This window comes from Colletotrichum karsti, assembly GCF_011947395.1.
Source record: "Colletotrichum karsti strain CkLH20 chromosome Unknown Scaffold48, whole genome shotgun sequence".
Lineage (NCBI taxonomy): Eukaryota > Fungi > Ascomycota > Sordariomycetes > Glomerellales > Glomerellaceae > Colletotrichum > Colletotrichum karsti.
In genome coordinates this window covers 52,287-77,646 of record NW_024065948.1, presented here as the reverse complement: position 1 = coordinate 77,646, position 25,360 = coordinate 52,287, and the positions used below count along the sequence as shown (strand labels likewise).

Genomic DNA, 25,360 nt, shown 5'->3' with positions numbered 1-25,360 from the left:
CTCATGACTTCGTTAGGCTAATAATTGACGTTAGCGGTCACATCTACTGACGAATAATCTGTCATTTGCGCATGAAAACCCCGTTGCATTAGTCTATCTGGAAGTCGATCTACTGGATAAACGGAAGGATTATCCGGCTCTGATGCTCTGGGCCACAGTGAATGAAATGCTCTCCCTTATTCCTCTCATGATCCGGCCTCTCTGTCGAGAACGCCTTATACTCCGCGATCGACGGGAATTGCCCTCCGATCTGGACCTGCACAGACTCACCGGCCTCGTAGTCCACACCCATAGCCCAGATGCCGATTTCAAGTTCAACAATCTCTCCGGGAGTGATCTTTTGTTCCTCGTCGTGTGGGTGGAAGGGGAATTGCGGGTGCATAGAACGGGAGGGATCAATCTTGCGGTGAGATGCCCTCAACTGACCAACGGACCCCAGGTGAAGGTTCGTGCTGCTTCGCTCCTTGGGTGCGATGTCATGGATAGACTTGACGGGGGCAGCCCAGAAGGGGAAACAGAGATGCATCATTGGTGTCCCGTCCTTATCGAGCTTCCTGACGTTGACGAAGACGTTCATATCATCGTGGGAAGGGCAGGAAACGTAGAGAATGGCTTTGGGAATGCCGATCAGACGGGAAGGCTTGTCGAATGTGTATGTGAACTTGGCCAATGAGTTGCCATCTTCAGAGTTGTAGGAAGCTTTTGAGGCATTGGATGGAACGGATTCTGACAAGGCGCCGTTCTCGAGGTAGAATGTCTTGTAATCCGTATTCGGGGGAGGGAAGTCTTCGAAAAGGATATCGCTTTCGGGCTCTCGGTCGCCGAATTTGAGGGACGTCCACCGAACTTTGGGTGTCTTCTCCCAGTCGTTTTCGATGCCTTTCAGATATCTGTCGAAGAATTTCTTCCAGCACGTTAGCTTGGTGACAATGATGTGATGAATACGAGCTTACCGCCAAATCCTCATTTGTTTCGGGAACACTGTAGAGGTCGAACCACTCCTGCCACGCGCTCCAGCGAATCCACTTCTTCTCGCACCCAAGCTCCATGAAGCCTCTGATGCTGCCCATGGTGTGAATGGAGCTGAAATCGGAACCGGAAATGTAGGCTGGGATGTTGATGGCCTTCATGTTGGCCCGCTTGTCTTCCCACCAGATGTTGGACAAGGGACTTCGGCGGTACATCTCGGCGAAGTCTTCAACACCTGAGGGACCTTTGATGATCAGGCTTGTGATGAGGTCAAAGTTGCTCATGGAGAAGATGCCACCCCTGACAAATTGCTCACGGAACAAGTCACCGCTCGCCTCCCACGGGGCAATGGCCTTCAGCGACGGCGGGTTCAGGGCTGCGACGTGCCATTGAGCGATAGCCAGCGCAGAGTTGCCTGCCATGCCGACACTTCCATTGCACCAATTCATTTTGGCAATGGTCTCAATAACATCGTAAGCATCCTCAGCGTCCTGGAGACCCATGATTGGGACCTGACCATCGCTGTTGCCAGCGCCTCTGCTGTCGACACTGATGATGGCGTAGCCCTTGGGGCACCACCTCTGAGGATCAAGACCTTCAAACTTCTCAAGTCCGCTGAGGTCGCTCTTCTTCACACAGCAAGACCACGGCGTCATTGGAAGCATTGTAAGAGCGCTGTATTTCTTGCCGTAGGGTGACCACCCGACGATAGCGGGGATCTTCTCGGTGGCGTCCGCCGGACGGTAGACATCAATGTAGAGCCTGCAGCCATCGCGGACCTTGATTTCGACGTCATGATCAATCCGAATACTGCTCTCGAGGGGCTTTGCGTTGTATCCGTTCCAGCCTTTGGGCAGCACTTCCGTGCGGCCTGGTGTGAAGCCTTGGTAGTTGTTGACTCCGATCTCCGGCTTGCCGATAGGCTTGTACGCGATTTGAATTGGGAGGGGCATGATTGGAGAGTTGGGGACGTAGGTATTGCTAGGGTTTGAATGGGAATGTACAAGCGCACAAGCAAATCTGATGTCAAGGGTGCTTGCCGATGTAGCTCTTTTTATTGAACGCGAAGCAAGATACAGCTTCAACCTATCAGACACTCCAATTGCTCAGCGCGACGCGTAGCTTCACTCTGCTTTGCTCGAAAGCCTCGGTCTATTGCTGCCCGTTGCGGGGATGCGACGGAAACATGTCCAGCCAAGCTGAAATTCGTGGGGTTTGGGCCGCCGGGGTAAGATCCGGGACCGATCCGTTCGGACTAGTAGCGGCCGCCGGCTCCACTTCCGTCTCGAAAAGGGTCTTTGCGGTGTCACCGAACCGAACCGAACCGAGGAAAACAAGCACTGAGCCAGCAACGGATAACGCGAGAGGACCGAGGCGAGGTTGAGTGACCGAACCGGGCGGTCCAGGGTCTGGCAGAGGGATGCTGGCTTTGACCAGTGGTCAGCAGGCTAAAGCAGGGATCACGGGCGGTGCGGAGGGCATCAGAACACAGGTAACGCCGCGACGAGATATCTGTTGGCTTCAACTGGATCAGCATATAACAACAGATGACATTCGGTGATCTTGGATGTTTGAAAATCAGTTTATCAGGCAATCAGTACCAGAAAGGAAGCTACAAAGATAACTCGCCGAAACCTCCATCTTGATCGATCGTTTAGCAATCACAATGTCCAAGTCTCTGCTCGAGCCCAAGGCCCATTACGGTGACTGGCGAGACTTCTTCTTTGAACATGGCTACGCCATCCTTAAGAACGCTATTACTCCTGAGCGAGCTGAGTACTACAAGCAGAAGCAAGTCGAATGGCTCAAGTCCTTCAACCGTGGGTTTGATCCCGAAAACGAGGACACCTGGACCTCAGAACACCTCCCTGTCTCCTTCAAGGGGGGCATGTACGGCTCATACTGCGCCCCGCATGAGCGATTTGCATGGGAGGCGAGACTGTAAGAGGCCTAGTACTGGCAAGCAATCAATATAGCTGACATGGCCACAGGGAGCCTGGAGTCATGAACCCATTCGTTGAGATCTGGGAGACGGAGGAGCTGCTGGTCAGCTTCGACATGTTCAACATCACGCTTCCTCGACAGAAGGATTTGAAGTGGTCGCCCTGGCCCCACTGCGGTGAGTTGGCAATGAATTGTTGAGTTCCCACCTCGAGTTGATCTAATTTTCTTGCAGACCAAGATCCCAAGCGTAAGGGTCTGCAATGCGTTCAGGGACTTCTCAACTTCGCGCCTAATGGCGATAAGGACGGTGGTCTGATTCTCATGGACGGGTCAGCCAAGCTCTACGATCAGTTCTTCCAAGAGACTCGGGTGATGGCCGCCCACGAGGACGCCCCGCCCCCAGAAGAGAACTACCGTGACCTTTTCATCTTCAAGGAGGAGGATGTGAAGTGGTTTGAGGACCGTGGCTGCAAGCTTATCAAGCCGAATTTGGAGCCTGGTGATCTCGTCTTGTGGGACTCTCGGTATGTCTTCTCATCAAAATATTGACGTATTCTCGCTAACCAAAACTTTGAAGCTCGATGCACTACGCCAAACACCCCGAAGGAACTCAGATTCGTCATGCCCAATATGTCTGCTTCACCCCGGCAAAGTTCGCCGACCCTCAGAGCTTGAAGGAGAAGGCCGACATCTTCCGGGCCTGGGGAGGCACTACCCACTGGCCTCATACCAACATCCACCCTCAGGGTAAAGCGAAGAGAGATGGTGTGATCGATCCTCAAGAACGTGATGAGCCATTGGAGAAGCCGATCGTCACTGATAGGGTGTTGCAATTGGCTGCGGTCAAGGCATACTGAGACTTAATTGTATCATAAAATATAAAGACCTTTCGTTTGATTTAGTCCCTTGAAGTTCAAAGTTCTTCGAATTGTTCACTCTGCTATGCTAGCTATTAAGATCGTGAAGATGTGTGGTGACTTTTACAGGCGTTAATCAAACTATGGAGTAGCATAAACCAATGTACGCGCTGAGTTCTTCATCATGCTTTAGTCGTCATGGCATCTTGTTAAATCCACTTAATCATCTCACATCAAAGAAGACGCAAATACGATTTAAGCCATCTTGGAAGTGGCTCAGATGAGATTCTGAGTAGGATACCACTACGATGTAACATGATTCCCACACTATTAGCCGCGTAACTGTGCGATTGCGGGGATGAATCCGCGCACGCTGTTCATGCGTCAGGACTCTTCAACGTGTCCCCAGTTCCCACCGAGAACGCGACGAAACAGATCCACAACTGCAGGATTGAAACCGGCTTGAATACAGACTAATTGATTATCAATTGCGCCTTCTCGAGTGGCCACTACCCGAGGCACATTGCCGCAGACCCCCGCCCCCGGATTCTTGTGAGCGGGGGTCCAGCATACCAGGGTCTGTTGGGGGTTCCCCCCTTTCCCCAAGGTCGGGTCACATAACCTGGGGAAATGCAAGATTAACTACAGATATTCGGCTCAGCTCTCCAAATGCACCCCAGAATGCCCTTTCTCATTCTCCAAAACCCTCCGTTATATCTGCCCTGCCATTGAGACATCCGAGCCCGACCGAGGAGCTTCTCAAACCTCCCGGATCTTCCTCCGTTACCGCCTCGGAGTTCGTCCTGGACCATGAACAGCCCTTCTTCTGCCGCAATGACAGACTCTATGTCGAGTTCAAGCGAGCAGCCGCCGATCTCCTCGGACCAGTCACACCCCAAGCGCATACGTCTCTCACTGGCCTGCAACCAGTGTCGGAAACGCAAAGTCAGGTGTGACGCCCAGACTCCGAAGTGCCATAATTGTATCCTTCGCGGAGACGACTGTCAAACCACCAACCCCCGGAATCCCAAAGAGAACGCAGTGCGGCGCTGGGCATCCAAGAGCAACACCACCCGCAGCGACGCCAGCATCCATGAGAGCTCAGAGCCGCCCCGCGATCGACACATCCGCACCGCGTCTCCGAGGCCACGCCAGTATCTCTCGCCGGCCTACGACGATGGTTCCGAAGGCGAGGATGCGGCGTCGCGCCGGCTGTCATGGGTCGCACAGGCATACCGGGCCAATGCCCGGGATAACGACAGCGGCCACGCACACCACGACCACTCCGATCTCAACCCGGATATGGCGCTGAACACGGACGAGACTCCTCATCGGTTCAAGTTCATGGGCGGCAGCAGCGTCCAATCGTTGACCATGTTTGCCGACCTCTTCTTTCGCAAACGCGGTCTTCGCACCCTGTCCCCATATTTCCGGTTCGGCATGCATCACGTCGAGGAGTTCCAGGTGCCTTTGACACTGCAGCTGCCCTCCCTTCCTCCGCTATCAAGCCTAGACGCGTATCTGGATGTGTACATGAAGCGCATATTTCCGCTATTCCCTGTCTTTGATGAGCCCACCATCCGATCTGATATGGATCGGCTGGTGTCGCTTCAGGAAGCCAACGCGTCCGGTGGGCTCCAGAGCGCGATCGAACCATCCCAAATACCAACTCTTGTATCCATTTACTCTATCATTTGCATAAGCGCGGATGAAGAGACTGGCATAGTGACGGAAGTTGGTACACACTTTCTGACTGTGGCATACAGCCTTTTGGCCCATGTCATCTCTACTCCCTACCTGGCCTCTGTTCAAGCCTTGGTACTCCTCGCCATCGCACTCAGAGGCCGCAGCAAGGAGGGACAAGGATGGCAGACACTCGGGCAAGCGATTCGCATCGCGCATTCTGTCGGACTTCATCGACATGCCTCAACCAGGCATCCTCGCAATCCTCCAGCAGTCGCGAACTCGGCACCATCGCCTGGATATCAAGGCAGTCGGAAGCTTCACAGCCAATTATGGTGGACATGCTACACGCTCGAGAAGCTGATGGAGCTCGAGACCGGTCGACCTAGTGCGATACACGATTCGGATTGTGACCAAACATTGCCCGAACCAGTACCCGTCCCGGCTGCAGGAATCGCCATGTCTATTGGCTCATCACCAGAAGGCCAAGCCGAACGTCAAACGATTGACTACTTCCAGCCATGGGCTTCACTTACACGGATCATAAGCAGCATCAGTGCTCACATCTACCGTCGGTCGGGCCAAGCTCAAACACCCCGCCTCCTTCTCGGCGATACCGTCCGCCTTGATTCGGCGCTCACTGAATGGGCCCAGTCTCTTCCTCCTGAGATCCGACCACCGGGCCCCAACAGTGGGAACGTGATCTTGTGTGAGACTGGCCACAAACATCTCGCCATCTTCCTGGCAATTCACTACCATCACGCTCTGATCTCTCTCCATCGAGCCGCCCTTGTCTTCCCCGAAGCCATGTATCGCACGCATATCAACACACAAGCAGACTCCGCAGGCCTCTCATCAGTTGAACTTTCACGTCTCAGGCGAGGGTCGGAAATATGCATCGGTTCAGCCAGAGCAATCATTAGACTCATCGGCGAGATAGCAGATGATTCAACCCCTACACCCCGCGCACGCAACGGCATGCTGGGTGAACCGCATACCAACAGATCCGAGTCGATCATATTCACCATCACACATCCACTGATATCCGCCGTGGCGCTAGCACTCCACATTCTCAAACAACCTAGCTCACGACTTGCACGATCTGACCTGGAGCTTCTGGGTATCGCGGCGCAGTATGCTGAGGAGCAGTACACGAAGGTCACGCAGAACCCTCGCTTCATCCAAGCCTGTTCCGTCCTGCAGTCAAACATGGCTGAGATCGTCTCGTCGCAGCACACTCAAGGCCACGGGAATTATTCCCATCATCACCAACATCGCGACTCTATCGCGTCTGACAACATGTCTTGGCGAGGTAATGAGAAGACATCGACAGAAACCCCGACCATGGGTAATGTAGGCGCTGAGATGGATGTAATGGACCTCGAATTACCGGATCTCACGGGCATGTTCACCGAGATCAGTAACACCGACATATTTGGAGGCGTAAGGTTAGAGGACCTTTGGGGGATGCTTGGAACCGCAGCTGACGGGCAGGCTGCCGAGGGGTCTGAAGGGTCGTGGTCGCGGTCATGACAGCATGAAATCACGAAGCGTTCTGTACTTCTAAGTTCTAGCATTTGTGTAATATTACCAAAGATCTAATGAGTTCTCATTTTCATTGTAACGTTTCTAGAATTCAACTCTCATCGGAAGAGGTCCGGATGAATCTGTTACTGCCTTCATGAAATACATGAACTCGACCTGCCTGTCTTCGGTAATCGAACATCCCTCTGCAAATGGCTTATTTTCCATACATTAAATATCACCGCCACGCATCTCACAGGTCATTTTTAGCTGTTCTTTGTCTTGTTCTATTCGTTCAATTTAGGGTCTGGCCGCTGAAGCTGGAATTCTTCCCAGTCGGCTGGCCACTACCCGTATGCGGAAAAGGGATCTAGCTGATCAAAGTAAGACATCTTCACAGAGACTTGCACACCTCAGCATAACGTTAGCCACGCCTGGTCCAGGCAAAGATCGGTAGCCGGATCCGAGCATGAGCACCGTTCAGCTGGCCGCAATGGGGGTAAGTGACTTTCACTACCTCGTTCGAGACCGCGACGCCAGGGAGGCATCGAATCGGCGACGTCCGTTCATCGTATGGCAGTGATATTGAATAGTTGGACTTAGACAACAGCTACTCCGAAGGCTATAAGTCCAGCAGCTTCCCACTTGACACAGAAAACTCTTATTCCATAGGTAATCATCATCTCATCAACACTTCACTAGTCAATCACTGTATACTGCTGCTCTTTCTCGACTTCTGCTACTCAACGGCACGCGCCAAGACATTTCCTAAGCTTCAAGAGAACTCTACATAGAGAGCAAACAATCTCAGTATTGATTTATCGCCCATAATTACGATCAAGTCCGCATAACGTATGGAACCTCCCTTAGGTCCTCTGTCATCCTCTCACTAACAATTACCAGCCAATCTGCCGCAATTCACCATGAAAATCGCAACTCTCCTCGCCGTCTTCACCGCTTCAGTCGCGGTTTCTGCTGCTCCCGCCTTCGGCGTGACAGATGCCTCCGTCGAGGTCGCCAGAGATCAGGTCATCAGCGCCCGCGATAAATACCTTTGGTGCGGCGACTGCAGTGGTGGAAAGCAGTTCTGTTGTGTTACCCAGCAATTTGCATCTTGCGGCAATGTGAATTGCTGAGTTTGAGTACGGGGTCTTAGGGGCGGATTTGCGTATGCACGGAGTTTGGTGGGCTTTTTGGAGTTGGTGATGTCCAAGCATATTTGAGTTGGTTGGGGTTAGCACGGGCGGCTCATTGAATTCAAATTATTTGATAACGGTCATTGACTATAATCTGGACTGAGCGATGTGATATCGGCAGCATTCCTTAAGACCTCTAATACCTCTCTGGGTCTACCATGGTTGTCGCTTCAGCTGTTGATTCAACCCCTTTTGGCTTAACTATCAATCATGGCTAAGCGCCGTCCTCTAGGATGAACACATGTTACTCAGTCAATTTGATTTCCTATTTCAAATCCTCCGAGAAGCTCGCTAACCCTTCCTGGCACACACGGAAAGCTTGTCAAGGTGCCATCAGAAAAGGGGCAGTATGTGGTGGGATGCCAACCGACGTTCCGCTTAATCCGCGCGGGATGCGTAGTCTCGGGCCTGGTGATGGTGTGTGTCAGTTAATGTAAGATAGTTTTTTGGGGGAGTTGCACAGACTACACGGTGGCCAGTCACGACGGAAGACATGCGAATGCTAGTTGAATTGAGATGATCCAACGTGGCCTCGAGTCACGACAGTCTACGTGCACAGATTCTGATACCATGAAGGTGGTATCACATAGTATTGAATGAATCGTCAAAGCCATGGTCAGACCACGGAGACTTCGGACTCAAAGAAGGTTTCCTGGGATCAACTTCGGGGAGTAAGGTGCGCACATGCTTGAGATGGATTATAACTGCAAGAGAAGACCATCCAAACTTTTCAAGTAGCTGCATGTGCAACTTCAACACCCTCAGCACCAATTCTATTGTCTGCGAGTAAAATGGCAAACTTGGATAATTTGAAGACAGCGGAGGAGTCGAGTACGGAACGAGCTGAGCAGAAGAAGCAAGTTCTGGGCTCCTTCAATTATTACAACGGGCTTGGTACTCCTGCGCTCGACGATCTTACCATCATCGAGGGAACATCGCCAGACAACAAAACCTACCATGTGCCAGTCACCGACTTGCGCTCCCTCCCAGCTCCTCTGTCATCATACACACACGACAAGCATGGTTTCCAGATCGTTCGCCAGCCTTTGCCAATCTCGCCAGCGCCAGGCTCAGTTCACGACCACAAAGTCATGACCAACGAGTACTACCCCGTCATGACCGACTTGCTGAAGAAAACACTCGGCGCCCGCTGCGTTACCGTTCGCAAACACTCCCTTCGAGACATCCCAAATTGGGAGATCATAGGGATGAACCCAGAAGTCGGCTTCGAGATCGAATCCTTGGCCCCGTTCAACATCGCCCACTCGGATTACACGCCTGCTGGAGCACGCGGCCATTTCCGCGCGATGAAGGAGTCTGACTGGTTCTCCGAGAACGATACGGCAGACGGCTGCACCACGCCCGGGGAGCGAGAAGAGTTCCTTCGACTCCGGAGAGAAATCATCGAGGCCGAGGATCGCGCGATTGCGGAAGCTGGAATCGACCCGGAAGGATTGGGGGACGATAAAAGACCGACGGGGGGTCATTGGGCTTGGGACGGCTCCAATTACGACGGCCCTCGATACGGATTCTTCAGTATTTGGCGCGCTTGGGAGACGGTCCGTCGAGATCCGTTGGCTGTCATGGACATGAGCCAGCGTGCCTCGGAAGACATCGACTACGCACCGTTGACGCGGACGTATCGGAATCGTCCGGGATGCGTGCCATTTTATTACAGCCAGAACGCAATGATTCTTCCTTCGAACGTGCGAAGAAGAGACTCGGGGTTCGATGATGGCGACGGAGATCGTGAGCACGCGTGGTGCTACTTGAGTGAGCAGACACCGGAGGAGGTGTACTTGATCAAGTTCTTCGACAGTGAGGCTTTGGTACGGAGAGGGCAAGGGGAAAACAAAGTTGCCTTGATGTGTCCGCATAGTGCATTCAAGGTCGCTGGTACGGAGAACGAACCGACCCGGCGAAGTTGTGAGTTGAGGGTTTGGTGCATCTGGTGATCATCAGGAGGGTATGTTGTCGGAGCGGGCGTTATAAAATTGGGTTTTCGAGATTTCGAGAATGGCTGTTAAATGAATAGAAAATAATTACAACGTACTCATCATAGCATGGTATTTCTCGTGATGTAGGATGCGTCTAGCCTCTGCGAACATTCAGCATCATCGATGAGGTGAACCTGACAAAAAGGAGAGAAGAGAGAATCGAATCACCTATAAGAAGCATTTGAATGTAGAAAAACCACGGTTTAAGTGGTTTCCAAGAAGCCGGAAGAGTTCAAACTCGATCACTTGAATGGAATGACAAGAGCGCATTTCACTCCGGATTCCCGACTGACACCGGAAAAGGACCCGGAAATCTGGCCCAAATGGGATACGTAAGCAAAAGCGGTGGGTCCTTCACATCAAATCCGGGCTGGCACAAAAGCGGAAGGAGCGTACCCAAAGTCTCCACTACCTCTTTCCCTGCGCATTTGTCAACCTACTTCAGGTATCCGGTACCCAAAGCAGGTGAGCCCCTCCATCGCGAGCTTTAAGGTAACCTACAACAACTCAGCAAAAGGTCCAAGACAAGTGAAAGGACGACGGCGAGAACGAGACAATACCCTGCTCTTTTTCATTTTCTTTCGCAGATTCTAGCGTGTTCCGCTCATTTTTGAACTTCACCTGGCTTCGCATCGCTAGCGAAAGGTTGTTTTCCAATCTTTTCGCCCACCCTCATCGACACACTTTTTCCACCTTACCACAAAACTGCCGGATCCTTTTACTCCCAACAGCCCTCGATCAACAACGCCTATCTAAAAAGAGAAAAGCCCACCGCCAACATGACGAGCAAGCAGACGAGCAAGCACGAAAAACGGAAGCAGCGACAGCAAGAAACCCTGAAGCTGCAAGAGCAGCTGCGAGCCCTCCTCGGTGGCGACACCACACCTGACGGCACCAGAATCGAGGGAATCGAGATGCAACTCAGTGCGAACTTGCTGAAGATATTTGAGCTCTGTCCCGATGTTTCTCCCGTATCTCTCTGGGAAGAAGGCGGTCCTCTTCACAAGATCGCCTACAGCCGAAATGCCGTCAAATCTGTCGTGGCGAGGCTCAAGCAAAAGACAACCGAGAGCGGACTGACATACTCGCCGATTTCATCCCCCGCGGAGACCACGTGCGACACCGATATGGCTACTAGTGAGAAGGCCGCGGAGGATACGATCAGTGTCGCCTCGCGGCAAGAAGATGACTCTATGGACACGGAGGAACAAGTCAGGATCGGTCTTGCCGCCGCCAGTCTCTCGGCTCCTGACGCTGGTGAGGCTGACACCGAAGAGACGTCCCAGTACTACACCGCTCGCAGAGAGGATCTCTCTTGCCTTGAGTCAGGCACCCGGCTCACTGGCAAGGTCATCTTCGATGCCCTTCAGCTTTCCGTCAAGCTCAACCCACTCCGATACATCATCCTCGATCCTGTCGCGTCCGCAAGCATTCTCGAAACCCCCTTTGAGTTCTCTCTTCCACGGCAGACTCAGGAAGATCTCAACAATTCGCAAACTTCGACTATTCTCGCCCCAATCGAGCTACCCAAATCATCGCCATCAGCAATGGGTTCTTGTCAAGTTCGACCGTCTAAGAAACATCATCACCGTATTCGACTTGTCGTCGATATCACCTACCGTATCTCCAGAAGTCGAAGCCCACGTGCGCTTGCTTGCCACATACCTCGTTATGACCGATTTGGTCCCGACCGTCCGCAGCGGAGCTTGCCCACAACAGATCAGCATTGATGACTGTGGCGTCGCCGTCATCGTGAATGGCATGCGAGCTATCTCTACTTGCCCGACTGTGGTCCTCCAGGGTTCCCGGCGCTGTGACATGAAAGACTACACCCTGTAGCGAAGGATGCTAGCTTTCTTGTTGCAGCCCGCCGAGAAGCCGAACCTGGGACCTACGCCGCGAAATCAACAGGAGCGGGATGCTTTTAGGACTGAGCTCTTGGATGCAGAGTTCCTCTTGCATTCGCTGTGCAACAGAACGTATGCCATACCTGGCGAAAAAAGCGACGAATTGGCGATCGAGTTCCATCTGAGCAGAGCCACAAGAGACAATCTACAGCACTCTATTCAGCAGGACAAGCGATTGCTGGAGTGGGCCGAGGCCAAAGTCGAACGGGTTGCTTCATACATACATGGGAGGCAAAATGCCTTTGAATCGTTCGGCCGCCTAGGAGAGGCTGTTTCAGCCAAGCTGGAGGAGATCCGACGCGAAGGTAGAGATACCTATGATCACATGTGGCAGGAATTTTGACCTTGCTGGGTGGCTTTGACGTCATGCTCTGGATGATCTTGATGATTGAGATCATGGTCCTGCACAGGCGTATCTCACCAAGATCGTGGTATCACTACCTTTGCGCTTTCTACAATGGGTTACACATGTAAAGTAGGATGTCAAATAACCCATGAATGCTAATAGGAAAACATTTTCTTCATGGCGCAGTCTCTTAGTACTCCGCTGATGATGCGTGTGTCGCTGTTGCAAAACAACAGCGGCTATGACTGAGCCCTGAAGCATGGAGAAAAGGGCAGCTTGCCAAGAATACTCATCTTCATGCTAAAACAAATGCGATAAAAACGAAATTACTTGTTGTTGCTTTGATCCTCAGTCTTCTCCATCACCCGGTATGCTTCGCCAGCTATGCCGCGCGTCTCGTCATCCAGTCGATCATCATTACGAACGACCCCAAATCTCTCCTTCCACAGCTTCCATCGCTCGGAACACAATCCATCCGTACCTCTGAACTTCCGCCGAAGTTTCATAGCTTCCTTCTTGTCAAGCTTCCACAGAGGCCCGGCCGTGGCGCCCGGAATCTCCTCATCGCGGCCATACAGCAGGTGCCCTGCATGGATCGTCCACACTGCTGCGCACTTGACTTTGTATGATATGTCTTCTACCGCAGTAGGATCCGAGTTGACTTCGTCTGGAGCGCCACGGATGGGGGTCATGGTACCCTCCAATGCGTCGACGAGGGCCCAAATCGCGTAGACCTCGAAGGGGAAGTGGCCGAAGGAGGCGACTCTGGCTGCAAACGCTTGGAGGTTTATCCGTCGCTCCTTCTTGGAGCTCTCATCAGAAACCCGCGTATCGTCTAGTGATGAGAAAGGTTCAGCTTGAGGTCATCTTTCTCGAGCTTTTGGTGGAGTTGATGGGAGCAGTTGCGACTCACCGTCGTCGAGCTTTTCGCGGAAGGTGTTACCAAACATGGGCAACTTAGCCCATACTTGAACAGAGCTGGCACCCCAGTTCTCGCCGAGATCGACAGTTTTAGACAGCAATTTGGTGAGATTGTTGATGATCGCCGCCAGCCGGTCCTGTTCGGGTCGGTTGTATGGGATCTGACGTGCAAGGTCGTGTATAAGATCCCAAAACCACCACAAAAATGATCCCGCCGTTTTCTGCGCCGTGTAGTCTTCGATGAAGAGTGAGTTCAAGGCGGCAGCGGCCTCGGCATGTGACTCATGGCTATCGGTGGCGATGGCAGGGTTGAGAATGCCCACGACCTTTTCCGCGAACGCTGGTGAAGCGTCGTCTTCGAGCCGAAGCTGTATGCTTGACATATTGGTGCTTCGATGTGGCCCTTGTGTGTAAATTTGTGATGTTGTTGGTGGATGATTTGAGGTTCTTTGAGGTTGTTCAAGCATTGGTTGGGACCTGTCGTCACTGGGGCTATTAATACAGCAAGCTAACCCGTTTACGTCATTGGAATGATCATCTGTTGCACTGCCTTAATTCTTCGCGTCGGGAATATCCGTCGTCGGCCAATTGAAAGTTTCAAGGCCTAGGTAGGTTACAAAGCTGCGTTTGAGTGACAGGTAAACAATATCCAGGTGTTTTCTGGAGTTTACTGTTTTGTATACGGCGTTGAGAAAGGCAAGAAGCATTTCGCCAATTTTGGGTGCATCTAAGACAGGTGATGATTCCAGGGATGCCCAAGTCAGGGGCCGTTCGCTTGACTTTAAAGTTCCGGCCGGCCTGTTCTAAACGTCGGCCTTGCCGGCCCCGCATGACGGCACAGCCTCCCGAGACCCCTGACGCCGTTCGGATGCCGAGATGTTTGGCAGGCTTGGCAACAAACCTTAAGCAGACAAAGTCGCACCACATTCTGTGAAGTTTTCCAGCCTTTCATCTATGTGGGTGACTAGACTAGATATACTCGAAACCCACGCCGACCAGCTCATGGACACCCATGCCTTGCTGCGTGGGCCATGGATCGGGCCGAGAGATGGAGCTGGCGAGAATTTGCCCGCAGTAAGCCTGCAGTGGGTTCGTGGGGAGAACGGAGTGTCCGATTACCCCTGGCAGTGAGCATTCTTAGCTGGAATAACTTGAAGTCGTCTGAGATAGCTGTGGTGAGCATGGCCGAACACCTGCCTCGGGCTTATCAGGACATGAAGTCGCATGCCTCACTTACGAGTTGAGATATGCCGTGTTCTAAGCTTCGCGAAACTAAAATTGGAAGACGCAATTTAGTTCTAATTTGTTTCAAGGCATAGCTCAATAGGACCCGAGCGCAGAGATCATCGTTCGACTGAATCGCCATACTTGACACGCTCTGGAGGCCTGGGCGACACTGTTATTCGAAAGATGATAAATAGTTCCTGTTCCATCCCACAAACATTGAGATATCAACCTCAACTCAGCAAGCAATCAACAGTCTTTCGCATCTTACAAATTTAATTCCTTTACTTCAAACCCCAGCAACATTCGTTTTCGGATCAAAATGGTTTCGTTTACTTACCTTCTTACTCTCCTTGCCGCTTCCGCGGCTGTTGCCACTCCCGTTGCCCTACTCAACGAGGACTCGACGGTTGGAATCCGCCAGTCCGGCCAGGTACGTACAGAGTTTATGCTCAACTCGACATTCGAAACCATGCCAGAATCTAACATCTTCATCATAGGTCTACGTCTGCAAGTCCGGCGCCAAGAACGACGGAACTGTCTACGGTGACATCGGATACGACAAGGCCGTAGGCTACTTCCGCGCCGCGAAGACCACGAAGGGTGCCAGCGGCTACCCCAAGCCGTTCGACAACAAGGGCAACGTCATGACGTTTGCTTCCGGCTGTAGCTCCAACGTCTGGGAGCTTCCCGTTCTTGCCAACGGAAAGGCTTACGACTACAACTCCAAGAAGGGCGGAAACAGCCCTGGCCCCATGCGTGTTTACTACACGAAGGATCTCAAGTTCTGCGGTATTGGCGCCAAGGAGAAGGCAGACGGCACTGGCAACCCCCACAACTGCGTTCTGAAATGAGCGAGGGAAGCAGCTTTTTTGACGGTTGAATCGTTCAGACGTCAATTTCACTTTGATTCCAATGGTGCTTGTGTCATGGCATTTTTGCGAGGCCAATATTTCACAGATTTAAAATCAAAAACACACCATGACCTGCCTTGTGGTCCCGGGACTTGTCATTTTACACTGGCTGCGATGGAATTACAACAAGTTCTCTATTTATTGATTCTTCAAGACAACTCATGTTCTATTGTACCGCCTTTTCCGTGGTAATACCCTCGTATGTTGCTATGCATCGTCCCAGTCATCGTTTGATGGAGCACTAGAAGGAAACGAGGGCAGGGTCAAGTTTCACGCATATTGCCTCGTGATCTATCTTTGTAAATCTATCAGCTAATTCCCCATCATTCATGCTCATTTCCTAGCATCGTCCTCTCATCCCATCCAAATATCGGCTACACAGTCTTCATTAAGAACAAATGCTTCGGCAGAAAGACATTGCCTCCATCAAGAAGTCCAAAAAGGGTGCCCGTCATCCCAGCAAGGGTTCACGTAAAAACGTGGTGAATTCAAGCATCTGTACTTGATTCCATGGTTCAGAGTGTGTACGCAGACATGCGGCTGGCGAGTCCAGATGCTCGAGACAGCGAGAACGATGCCTCTCTCTCCAAAGGGCTTCCACATCCGATGGAATTCGCCGTTCCGTTCATGTTTCCCTGCGAAAACAGACTTGGCCAGGTCTGGGAAGGTTACTTGAAGAAGCTGGAGAAGATGGTCTTCATCTTCTGGCCATTTCCTGTCGCCCGCTAGTTCATGAAGAACTGTGCCTGCATCCACCTCGACCGCTGCAAGTCCCGGCAGAGCGAGGAGAATGTTGGCTTTCTTTCCATTTGTCTGCTGGAAAAAATAAGGCGAATCCACGACCACGCAGCTGAGTCGGTTCCAAAGTGGTTTGAAGGCGTTGTTGGGGCATTCCATGGCATTCCAGATTGTGGGCCTGGGGGAACTTCCGAAAATTGACCAATGATAGGCGATGAGATTGAACTTGTCTCTCTTCGGAAAGATGAAAGCTTTGCCAATGTCCTTCTTGCGCCTCTTTTGGAGAGGAAAGATGACGAGAGCCGCCTTGGTGACCGTGGAGCGTGTCATGTGGTTGATTTGCATGAAAGTGGATATTTTCCGGTATCGCCATCGTTGATGGAAGTCGTGCTGATCCGGCTCTGGGCCGTTGAAACCATAGCACAAGAGAACGTTGGACGCAGTGTCATCGTCCCATTCTAGGTCCCAGTACTCTGTGTCTGTTTTGTCGGCGATTTCGGCAACCGCCAGCTCGGCAATATCAAGGAAGATCTCAAACGGCAGCGCTGCTTTCTTCTGGGAGTTTCGAGGAGTGTCAAGCACCGCCTTGGTCGCATTCGTCTTCCGTGTGGTTTCGGGCATGTTGGGCGGCTGTTCGTGCGTTAGCACCCTCAATAGATCAGTGCTGGCCGACGAGCGAGGTAAGAGAAAAGCGAGCCAAGATGACCTTCCCTCGACAATATTTATGTACTGACAGGCCTGGGGTTACGTCTGCCACCCACGGAAGCGGCATAAAGGAAAGAGACAACGGCCCTGTAGAGACAAGCATGACATGAAGTTGCGGGCACTTTCTGTCTGCTAGCTCTTGAATGAGGCATTGATCTTAGAGGTGCGGGCTTTACCATCCTTCTTTCCTGCTACTAAAGAATCATTTCTTGTTTAACAGACTCATAGGATGGGCCTGGATGGCTATAAGGTTTACCTGAAAAGATCGTAGACCTCCGGATTGTTTGTCAATCCCATGATCTTGTCAGAAATCTTGCTTTTATTTATTTATTGCAAAATATTCTTTTCATCACTTAAATGGCCTTTTGTATCTCAAATGCAAAGAAAATTGGAATGATGAATTGGTGCCAACAAAGAATGTGACAAGTGTGCTTTATGATTTTAATGAACTACGAAAGCATACAAATGAAACCCTCGCATGAAGGACCAAGATCCAAGTATATTACAGGGTTCTAGTCTCCAGAATAGGCAACGTCAATGGAAGACATAAGCCCGAAGCTCGAAACTCTCGCGATGGGGATGATCCACAGTATCAGGGTCGACGAAAGCTGAATGAGGATTCCGGCCCGCAACACTTGCATCAGAGTCAAAGCTCTTGAACAAAGTGACAATGTCCGGCGTTTGGCCGTAGCGGTAGTAGAATCGATGTCTCGGGTTTGCAACGACGTTGAAAGTAGACCCTTCTCGGTAAGGATAGATCAGCTTTGTGCTGATGAGATCTTCCTGCGGGATTGATCTAGAATCCGCCACGGCAAAAGGATCTTTGTAAACCGGTTTCAAAGGCCGCCAGACGTGAATGATTTGCATTCTTCCTTTGAGCAACAGGTACTGTTCAGCTTCAGGTCCGATGTCCAAACAGGCGCCCTCCACAGCTTCCTTCGGTGTAATGTCGACATGAACGACGCCGACGGGGCCCTGCTCAACTTTGGTTGGGTCCGTCGGCGGCTTTCGGTGGATTGGATTGAAGCAGAATACATGTTTTCCACCAGTGCTATATTTCCAAGTCAATATTGCACCCCTTCGGCATTGATAGGCGGTCGCGAGTTTGAGTAACTTACACTTCCTTGAGCATTCTCTCAACCTCAGGGAAGTACTCCGTCTTCACCACTTCTGGGTCATCAAAGTTCGACACCTTGGTCTTGTGGTAGTGAAACTTGAAACCGTGCTCGTCCAAATTATACAGCAGCTCATCTCCAGCGACATCGTGAATCGTCACTGGGACGCTCTCGACATTGGCGCTGTAGTCATGCTTCTCGGGTATGAAGGGATAAATTGGAGGAGGTTCTTGCCCATTTGGGAGCTTTTTGAGATAGTTCAATGTAGTTTGAACATGGTGTTTTGTCGGAATCGCCGGGGGAACAGGAAAGGACGAGGAGTACTTCCGAGCCGCTGATGCGTTCTTGGATATGATGGAACGAGTCCAGCTGCGGGAAACGAGGTTAAATGCTGAACGCATTTCAGTAGAAGAGTACGAAGTGATGAGGAAAAGAGTCGAGGGCTTAGTTCTGGTCAAAACAGACGACAATGGTCATGAGGTTAAGCCTATATATATATGAGAGGAACCTTGAGATCTGGGTCCCTGCTGACCTGCGGGTTGTTCAGCATGAGTGATTGCGCAAGGAGACAAGCTTGTAAGCTCTGGGCAGCATGGCTGTAAGTTTGAGTAGCGCGCGGCACGATCCAGCGTTCATCTTAGCTCGAAGTGAAGTCGAGGAGATCCACAGAGCCCCAATCTTACCGTTGAGCTTGTTTTAACGTGACCCGATCTCCGCTGAGTCATCGGATATCCGGGCACAGAATACTCGGGTCTGCAACAGGGTATTTTCAGGAAATAGTGCCTAATCCCCATTCTCTCGGTCTCTTTCATGTTCTCGAGCCGTCTCTCGAATGGACGGCGGGGACCTGTCCGGTCAACCCCAGGCGACACATTCGACTGCATAGACCTACCATGAAGATGACATAATGATAAGCATCCCTGAGAGTGATGCGACATTCAATCACATCCACCACGACAATATGGCGAAGAATGGCGAACAATTCAGGAATCAAGAATGACCGGCATACACTCATTTGACAAGATGGGAAGACAGAATTAATCGATTGTGAGGACTATCTGATCTACTCAAGACTGGTTGAAAATTACAATTTTGATGTCTTTCCTGGCATGCTGGGCCTCAAATGCCTCTGAACCTTCGCTAAGGGGAAACGTCGATGTGATCAGTGGCTTCAGATTCACCAATTTCCTGTCCAACAGGCTAATGGCATCTGCAAAGCAGCCGGGAGTGTATCTCACAGTCCCTAGAATGGCGTCAGATTACTGAGTCTCAAACGGTAAGAACGGAAATATTACCTTTGATATTCAGCTCTTTAGCCGTCACGAGAAAGAGGGGGACCGAAGTCAAGGGCTTGCCCAGTCCAGCTTGAATACAAGTTCCTCCGGATTTCACCATTGAGAGTGCCATCTGTATACAAACGTCTGCTCCGGTCGCCTCGACTGCGACATCAAACCCATTGGCCAGGCCAAACCTTGATTTGATTTTTTGTGCGTACTCTTGCGAGAACTGCAAAGAATCTTTGTATGTATCCTCATTGGTTGGAGGCACTAGGGCTTGGGTTGCGCCGTATGCTTGCGCGAACGCAGATCTCGATGACTCGATGTCGAACATGACGATGGTTTTGACACCATAAGCCTTCGCAACAGCGAGAACGAGGAGCCCGAGAGGTCCGCATCCACTGACAGAAATAGCTTATCAGCGGGAGGTCCTCATCATGAAGCTCGAAGGTGGAGAAACGTACAAAATTGCCAATGTTCGATGAGCATTGAAAGACGCTCTCCTAGCAAGCTGAACTGCAATAGCAAGGGGTTGAATTGCGCCAGCTTCTTCCCAAGAGATGGAGTCTGGAATAGGCACTGTCATCGAGGCCAAACACGTAAAATATTGGCAGAGTGTGCCGTCGGTGGGATCAAGACCACAATATCTGAGGTTCTGACAGATGTTTGGATTGCCGTTGACACAAAACTCGCACCTGTTGCATTGCTCGTTACTTCGTTGCAAGCAGTTCTTGAAGGGAGTTCTACCTCATGCACGCAAAACCGGGCTCCACGGCAACTCTTTGGCCGACGAAGCGACTAGTCACGCTTTCGCCGGCCTTGACAATGATACCTGACGATTCATGCCCGAGAACCAATTGTCGAGAAAGGCTGTCACTCTCCCAATTGTGGCAATCGGAGCCACAAATCCCTGTGGAGATGATTTGGACCAAAACCTCATCGTCTTTGGGAGGGATGACGGGGCGTTCTTGAACCTCAAGTTTTCGTGATCCGACCCATACTAAGGCCTTGTTCGACGTTGGGATGTCTATATCGGCCATGATGCCAAGAACAAGATATGAAGGGTAATAACCAGTGCAGTTGATAAGACTCCCGAAATTGGCCAGGGGCCATAGAATCAATAAGCGAAATATGCGCAGGGGAATACTAAGCGATTTAGAAAGCTACGTCTTCTCTTAAATGCTGTCTCATCGTGCGCGATACGACCGGATGAACAATTCCGGCACGGGTCTCGGAGCGTCATACGGCGCGGAGCTCGGCCCGTAGGATTGGTTGATGCGACTTGGTGTTGCGCTGCTGATCATATCTCCCCTCAGAAGAGATAAGAATATGAACACTGTCTTGGGCTTTTACGATGCAGGCAGAGATAACATTGCGTTCAGCCCCATGTCTTCAAACGAGATACGCAGATAAGACCGAGACCGACGATTTGCCAGTCGGGTAGTTCACCAACAGCTGCAGCCGGAACTTCACCTGGTCAAAAGGGCGGGTTTATGAGTCCTGGAAGACCATTGCTTCGGCCGCTTGGTAACCTTTAAGTACTCCTGTTCTGCTCTCCTCGAATTCATTTGTTGCTTTACACAATTGTATTCTCTCAACACTAAGGCTGATCACCAAAAAGTCGCGGCCCATCCCAGGGCTGAGGTTCTTTCAACATGGGTGAAGCTGTGGAAACGACCAGATCTGTTCCGAGATGGGATCCCGCAATGGAAAGGGCAATCGTTCGTCAAATTGATTTCCGTATCTTCCCCGTCATGATCGTGCTCTTTATACTCAATTTCATCGACCGCAACAACTTCGCAAACGCTCGACTCAGGGGTCTCGAGGCGGACCTCAACCTCACAGATGTCCAGTACCAGACATGCATCTCGATCTTGCTAAGCGGCTATGTTGCCATGCAAGTCCCTTCCAATATGCTTCTCAACAAACTCAAGAGACCGAGTTGGTATCTCTGCGGGTGCGTCGCCGTGTGGGGTCTGATCTCGGCCGCAACTGGTGCGGTCCAGAACTTCACCGGAGCAGTGCTGTGCCGATTCTTTCTTGGGTGTGTCGAGGCTAGCTTTTATCCAGGAAGCCTGCTGTTTTTGTCGCGATGGTACACGAGAAGAGAGATGCAGCTTCGAGTTACTATCCTGAATGCAGGGAACTTGGCTGCGCAGGGCTTTGGCGGCCTCATAGCTGCAGGCATTCTCGCTGACATGGAGGGAGCCGCTGGCATCCGCGCCTGGCGGTGGCTTTTCATTGTCGAAGGGTCGATCACGATTGCTCTAGCTGCCGTTGCAGTTTTCATCTTACCGGACTATCCTAGCACAACCAAATGGCTCTCGGAAGAGCAGCGAGAAATCGCTCAGAACCGCCTTGCGCTTGACCATGGACTTGCAGGCGGCTATTCGGAAGAGGAGGATGTCACTGCCGTCCAGGGGCTGATAATGACTTGCAAGGACGTCAAGGTTTGGCTCTTGGGTCTCACGTATCACACCACGATCATGGGACTAAGTGTAAGATACTGCCCTCTTCAAAACTAACACGCTGATGGGACAACTACTGACGAAATTATGTAGTTCGTCTTCTTCTTTCCGACCATCACAGAAGCTCTGGGCTATGACCGAACAGTAACCTTATTGCTGACAGCTCCGCCGTGGATCTTCGCTGTCTTGGTTTCCTTGCCAAATGCGTGGCATGCAGATAAGACTGGCGAACGGTTTTTTCATTTCTTCATCCCAGCTCTCACATGCATCGTTGGGTACATTATCTCCGCTACTACGACGACGACTGCGCCCCGCTATGTCTCAATGTTTCTCATGACAGGTGAGCATCTATTCCTCATCTACACATCAAATACAGATCCACTGACAGCATATGTCATGCATGCAGTGGGCTTTGCCTCCGGGTTCGTTATCCTTGCTTGGATCTCAGACACAATCCCTCGCCCTGCGGCAAAGAAGGCTGCTGCAATCGCAATGGTCAACGCCATGGGCAATATCGGCAGTATTCCGGGTTCGTACATCTGGCCAGCAAAGTACGGTCCGTACTACGTTGAATCCTTCGGTGCAGAGATCGGCCTACTAGTGCTGGCTTGCACGACTGCACTTGGCTTGCGATTTTATCTCCGTTTACAGAACAAGAGACTCGACAGCGAGGACGCTCTTCACAATTCTCTTGCTGATAAGACCAATGCGAAAGGGATTGATGGGAGTGGAAAGGACATCAGCAGTTTCCGATATCTGTACTGAAGTCCGCAAGAACTGAATCTGAGATGTACGGCACGAAGCTGACAACATTGAGACAAAACATCTCCCGAAGATTGCGGTTACCCCTTTTCAAGTACTCATCGTAACTTGTCGACTTATGAATCATACACATATATGTCGCTATCATGTCAAGCTTTCAGAATTGGTATTACAATGACCTGAATACTATTATCGCATACTTTCAAAATACCATTCTGTCTAATGGACTGTGCAAATGAAACAGTAAGAAATCTGATGTAGATCAAATTTGACGTACGCCGTGATCTGATGCAGCCAAGATTGTTGGAGCTGAACTATCCGTGTCTTTCGATCAGGGGTTCTTATCTGAGATCTCGTCACTCACGGGACCGGCCCCTTTGGATCCATCGGTCCGAGATCCGAGCCGATAGACAAGGGCCGTCACGGGATCATTGATACGTTGAGACAGCGAATGCACGAGCTTGAACATGATCTCCTATTATTGTCAACCCTGCACGATGAACAATTGGATCGCTGAGCTGTTCTGGAGACTCCCAGAGCCGTCCATTAGCGTCATGATCTTACTGGAAAGGCTCTGATCTATAAGATGTTTGTGTGCTCAACAGGTTGAGATGTACACCATCGCCAACTTCCGAACCCTCCGTCATCACCAGCCCTGACCTGCCTGTATATCTGATCCTTACTTCCTGAACCTTGTGGTTCCCTGATGACATTCCCTCGAATCCAAGCTTACCACTTTCAGCGCCCGCCGCTGCAGCAGTGACGAGTGAAGTGCTGTCCGTGGGGTTGAAGCCATCTTCGATGTGTAACCCAGTCCTTAGCCCTACCCAGGTATACGACCAGGCCACAATTACCACATATAAAAGCAGCGGAAGTAAAATCAACAACGCTGTGGGCTGGGTTTGGTGATACCCAACACGGAGAACGTTGTACGTCCCGTTCACGGTGCTCCGCCCGGCTGCTTCATTGGCTGAGTAGTAGATGCGCAGGTTGGTGCCTTCATACTCAACGATTCCTCTCAAAGCGGCTTCGACTGCTGCTGGGTAAGAGAAGTTGCCGGAGCCATCGCCGGTCGTGTTCAAGCTTAGCAATGACTCGATAAGGCCACTCCCCTGCGTTCGTGAGAGTTCTAGTCAGAAAAGCTCACCAAGCAGGAATCGACAGACAAGACATACCCAGCTAGTGATAGAGATCATGAAAAGTGCGGAGACTGCGTCTGCAGTTTCGTTGGGCACAGAGGAACTGCCCATTCTCTCCATGATAGTTGACGCGAAGAGGCCGGTAGAAGTTGAGTAGGAGACGAGGTTCTTGGTGATAACCGGTTCAATTGAACAGGTCATGTTTGGGAGGTGACTGTACTGACGGAATGGGGCTAGATAGAACTCGTACTTTTTGACCTTCTTGTTCGGCTGGCATAGTGCAGGTGCCACGATTCCGAGCAATGGCACGACCCATGTTTGTGAAGAGTAGCAGTAGTCGTTTTCGATGAAGAAATTGACGAGTTGCATCTTCCCGCCTGCCGCCGAGTTAGTGACGTTCATGGTCTGCAGGACGTCCGTCTGGATTGGTGTGTCCGGCGTCTCGTGACAGGATATGTCTGCAGAAAGACCCTGTTGCGTCAGAGAGTAGTTGTACTGAGGATATTCTGTGGATTGATCCCAGGTTCCGAACTTGACGTTGTTGAACGCCGGAATACCGCCGAAGCCGAGTGGAAGCACACCGCCGGTTGAGCCCTTGAACAAGCTGTCGATGACCCTGACGGAGGCGTTTCGAGCACCAAACGATTCCTGGGCGGCGGCTACTCCCGCAGAAATGCAAGCCACGGGGTCGTTTGCAATAGGGCATGTCGGGAAGGTGAGGGAACCTGTGGGTGAGGTGTAGGTGTATCGGGTACAGCCAAAAACCTTCCTCACCGGCCTGCCCGTAGTAGCATTCCAAGTGTTATACCAAGTCCAGAACTCTGGAGAGGTGAAGTCGAGTTCGTTGCCGAGGAGAGACTCGCTGACTAGGACTCTGGTCGGAGTAATGAGAGTGGTGAAGGCCGTTGTCAAGGTCAATGCGACGAACCAGTTGATAGCTGTGAACCCGGAGAGCCAAGGACGCTTGACATCAAGAAGGGGTTGCTGATTCGCGCACTTGTTCCACACTATGAATGGTAAGCTTCTGTTCCAACGGTGTCATAACTGAAGGTAGGCTGTTCAACCTTCAATCGTAGAGAGAGTCGCCCCCACACGCGAGCTCTGTCTGACCATCAAGAATAGAACACTTTTGAGGAGAACCACCAGCACAGCTGCTGCAACAGTTCCGCATGCTGTCCAGATGATGGTGCCGGTCTTCGGGTGGTCTAGCAGCCACTGACCGAACTCGAATGAGTATAGAAGGGGACTTTGAGTGGCACGAAACCAGAATGTTATGGCTGAAATAACCAAAGCAATGATGAGGGAGTTATAGACAAAATACCAGATCGGCGCGTTTGTCGCCGGCTTGCGGCGAGAAACGTTGCTCGAGGAGACGAGCTCCGTCTGTGATGTCACGGGATACACCGAGCCAGCCATGGTAACGATTCTCAATCTCCTCTCTTTCTGGCCTTCTTTCTTTCCCGGGAGAATCGCATCCTGATATATAGGAAAGTGAAGAAGGTCCTTGTCTGCGGCTGAATTGAGCTTGACGTTTAGCGGACGCCATAATGCACGCTAGATCTCGGAATAAGCCTGCGCTATCCTGCTCTCGAACACTAGCACTGACATTCTCTAGATAAACGGATCGGTCTCGACGTTACTCACAGATCTGAAGGGACCACGAGGCATAAAGAC

At 51.3% G+C, this 25,360-nt stretch overlaps 10 protein-coding genes across 10 annotated transcripts; 5 read left to right on the top strand and 5 right to left on the bottom strand.

Annotated features, from left to right (window-relative positions):
• Positions 1-109: 109 nt before the first annotated feature.
• Positions 110-1,922, bottom strand: CkaCkLH20_11424 (x-pro dipeptidyl-peptidase c-terminal non-catalytic domain-containing protein; the record flags this gene model as incomplete). Its single annotated transcript, XM_038894138.1, has 2 exons — positions 110-904; positions 954-1,922. The coding sequence occupies 2 exons, from the start codon at positions 1,920-1,922 to the stop codon at positions 110-112; spliced, it is 1,764 nt and encodes a 587-aa protein (XP_038740468.1).
• A 713-nt stretch (positions 1,923-2,635) lies between these two features.
• Positions 2,636-3,770, top strand: CkaCkLH20_11423 (uncharacterized protein; the record flags this gene model as incomplete). Its single annotated transcript, XM_038894137.1, has 4 exons — positions 2,636-2,910; positions 2,961-3,088; positions 3,146-3,437; positions 3,491-3,770. The coding sequence occupies 4 exons, from the start codon at positions 2,636-2,638 to the stop codon at positions 3,768-3,770; spliced, it is 975 nt and encodes a 324-aa protein (XP_038740467.1).
• An 834-nt stretch (positions 3,771-4,604) lies between these two features.
• CkaCkLH20_11422 (fungal specific transcription factor domain-containing protein) lies at positions 4,605-6,986 on the top strand (the record flags this gene model as incomplete). The annotated part of the gene is made up of 1 exon (XM_038894136.1): positions 4,605-6,986. One exon carries the CDS (start codon positions 4,605-4,607, stop codon positions 6,984-6,986), a length of 2,382 nt encoding a protein of 793 aa, XP_038740466.1.
• Positions 6,987-7,900: 914 nt separating this feature from the next.
• On the top strand, positions 7,901-12,009 carry CkaCkLH20_11421 (uncharacterized protein; the record flags this gene model as incomplete). Its single annotated transcript, XM_038894135.1, has 4 exons — positions 7,901-8,066; positions 8,993-10,002; positions 10,902-11,620; positions 11,694-12,009. 4 exons carry the CDS (start codon positions 7,901-7,903, stop codon positions 12,007-12,009), a joined length of 2,211 nt encoding a protein of 736 aa, XP_038740465.1.
• Positions 12,010-12,749: 740 nt separating this feature from the next.
• On the bottom strand, positions 12,750-13,727 carry CkaCkLH20_11420 (uncharacterized protein; the record flags this gene model as incomplete). The annotated part of the gene is made up of 2 exons (XM_038894134.1): positions 12,750-13,258; positions 13,337-13,727. The coding sequence occupies 2 exons, from the start codon at positions 13,725-13,727 to the stop codon at positions 12,750-12,752; spliced, it is 900 nt and encodes a 299-aa protein (XP_038740464.1).
• Positions 13,728-14,890: 1,163 nt separating this feature from the next.
• On the top strand, positions 14,891-15,422 carry CkaCkLH20_11419 (uncharacterized protein; the record flags this gene model as incomplete). The annotated part of the gene is made up of 2 exons (XM_038894133.1): positions 14,891-15,001; positions 15,069-15,422. The coding sequence occupies 2 exons, from the start codon at positions 14,891-14,893 to the stop codon at positions 15,420-15,422; spliced, it is 465 nt and encodes a 154-aa protein (XP_038740463.1).
• Positions 15,423-16,150: 728 nt separating this feature from the next.
• Positions 16,151-16,841, bottom strand: CkaCkLH20_11418 (uncharacterized protein; the record flags this gene model as incomplete). Its single annotated transcript, XM_038894132.1, has 2 exons — positions 16,151-16,186; positions 16,245-16,841. The coding sequence occupies 2 exons, from the start codon at positions 16,839-16,841 to the stop codon at positions 16,151-16,153; spliced, it is 633 nt and encodes a 210-aa protein (XP_038740462.1).
• A 618-nt stretch (positions 16,842-17,459) lies between these two features.
• On the bottom strand, positions 17,460-19,651 carry CkaCkLH20_11417 (uncharacterized protein; the record flags this gene model as incomplete). Its single annotated transcript, XM_038894131.1, has 3 exons — positions 17,460-17,976; positions 18,044-18,223; positions 19,536-19,651. 3 exons carry the CDS (start codon positions 19,649-19,651, stop codon positions 17,460-17,462), a joined length of 813 nt encoding a protein of 270 aa, XP_038740461.1.
• A 1,420-nt stretch (positions 19,652-21,071) lies between these two features.
• Positions 21,072-22,550, top strand: CkaCkLH20_11416 (pantothenate transporter liz1; the record flags this gene model as incomplete). Its single annotated transcript, XM_038894130.1, has 3 exons — positions 21,072-21,815; positions 21,879-22,125; positions 22,192-22,550. The coding sequence occupies 3 exons, from the start codon at positions 21,072-21,074 to the stop codon at positions 22,548-22,550; spliced, it is 1,350 nt and encodes a 449-aa protein (XP_038740460.1).
• Positions 22,551-22,878: 328 nt separating this feature from the next.
• On the bottom strand, positions 22,879-25,102 carry CkaCkLH20_11415 (uncharacterized protein; the record flags this gene model as incomplete). The annotated part of the gene is made up of 4 exons (XM_038894129.1): positions 22,879-23,022; positions 23,231-23,659; positions 23,723-24,693; positions 24,751-25,102. The coding sequence occupies 4 exons, from the start codon at positions 25,100-25,102 to the stop codon at positions 22,879-22,881; spliced, it is 1,896 nt and encodes a 631-aa protein (XP_038740459.1).
• Positions 25,103-25,360: the final 258 nt, after the last annotated feature.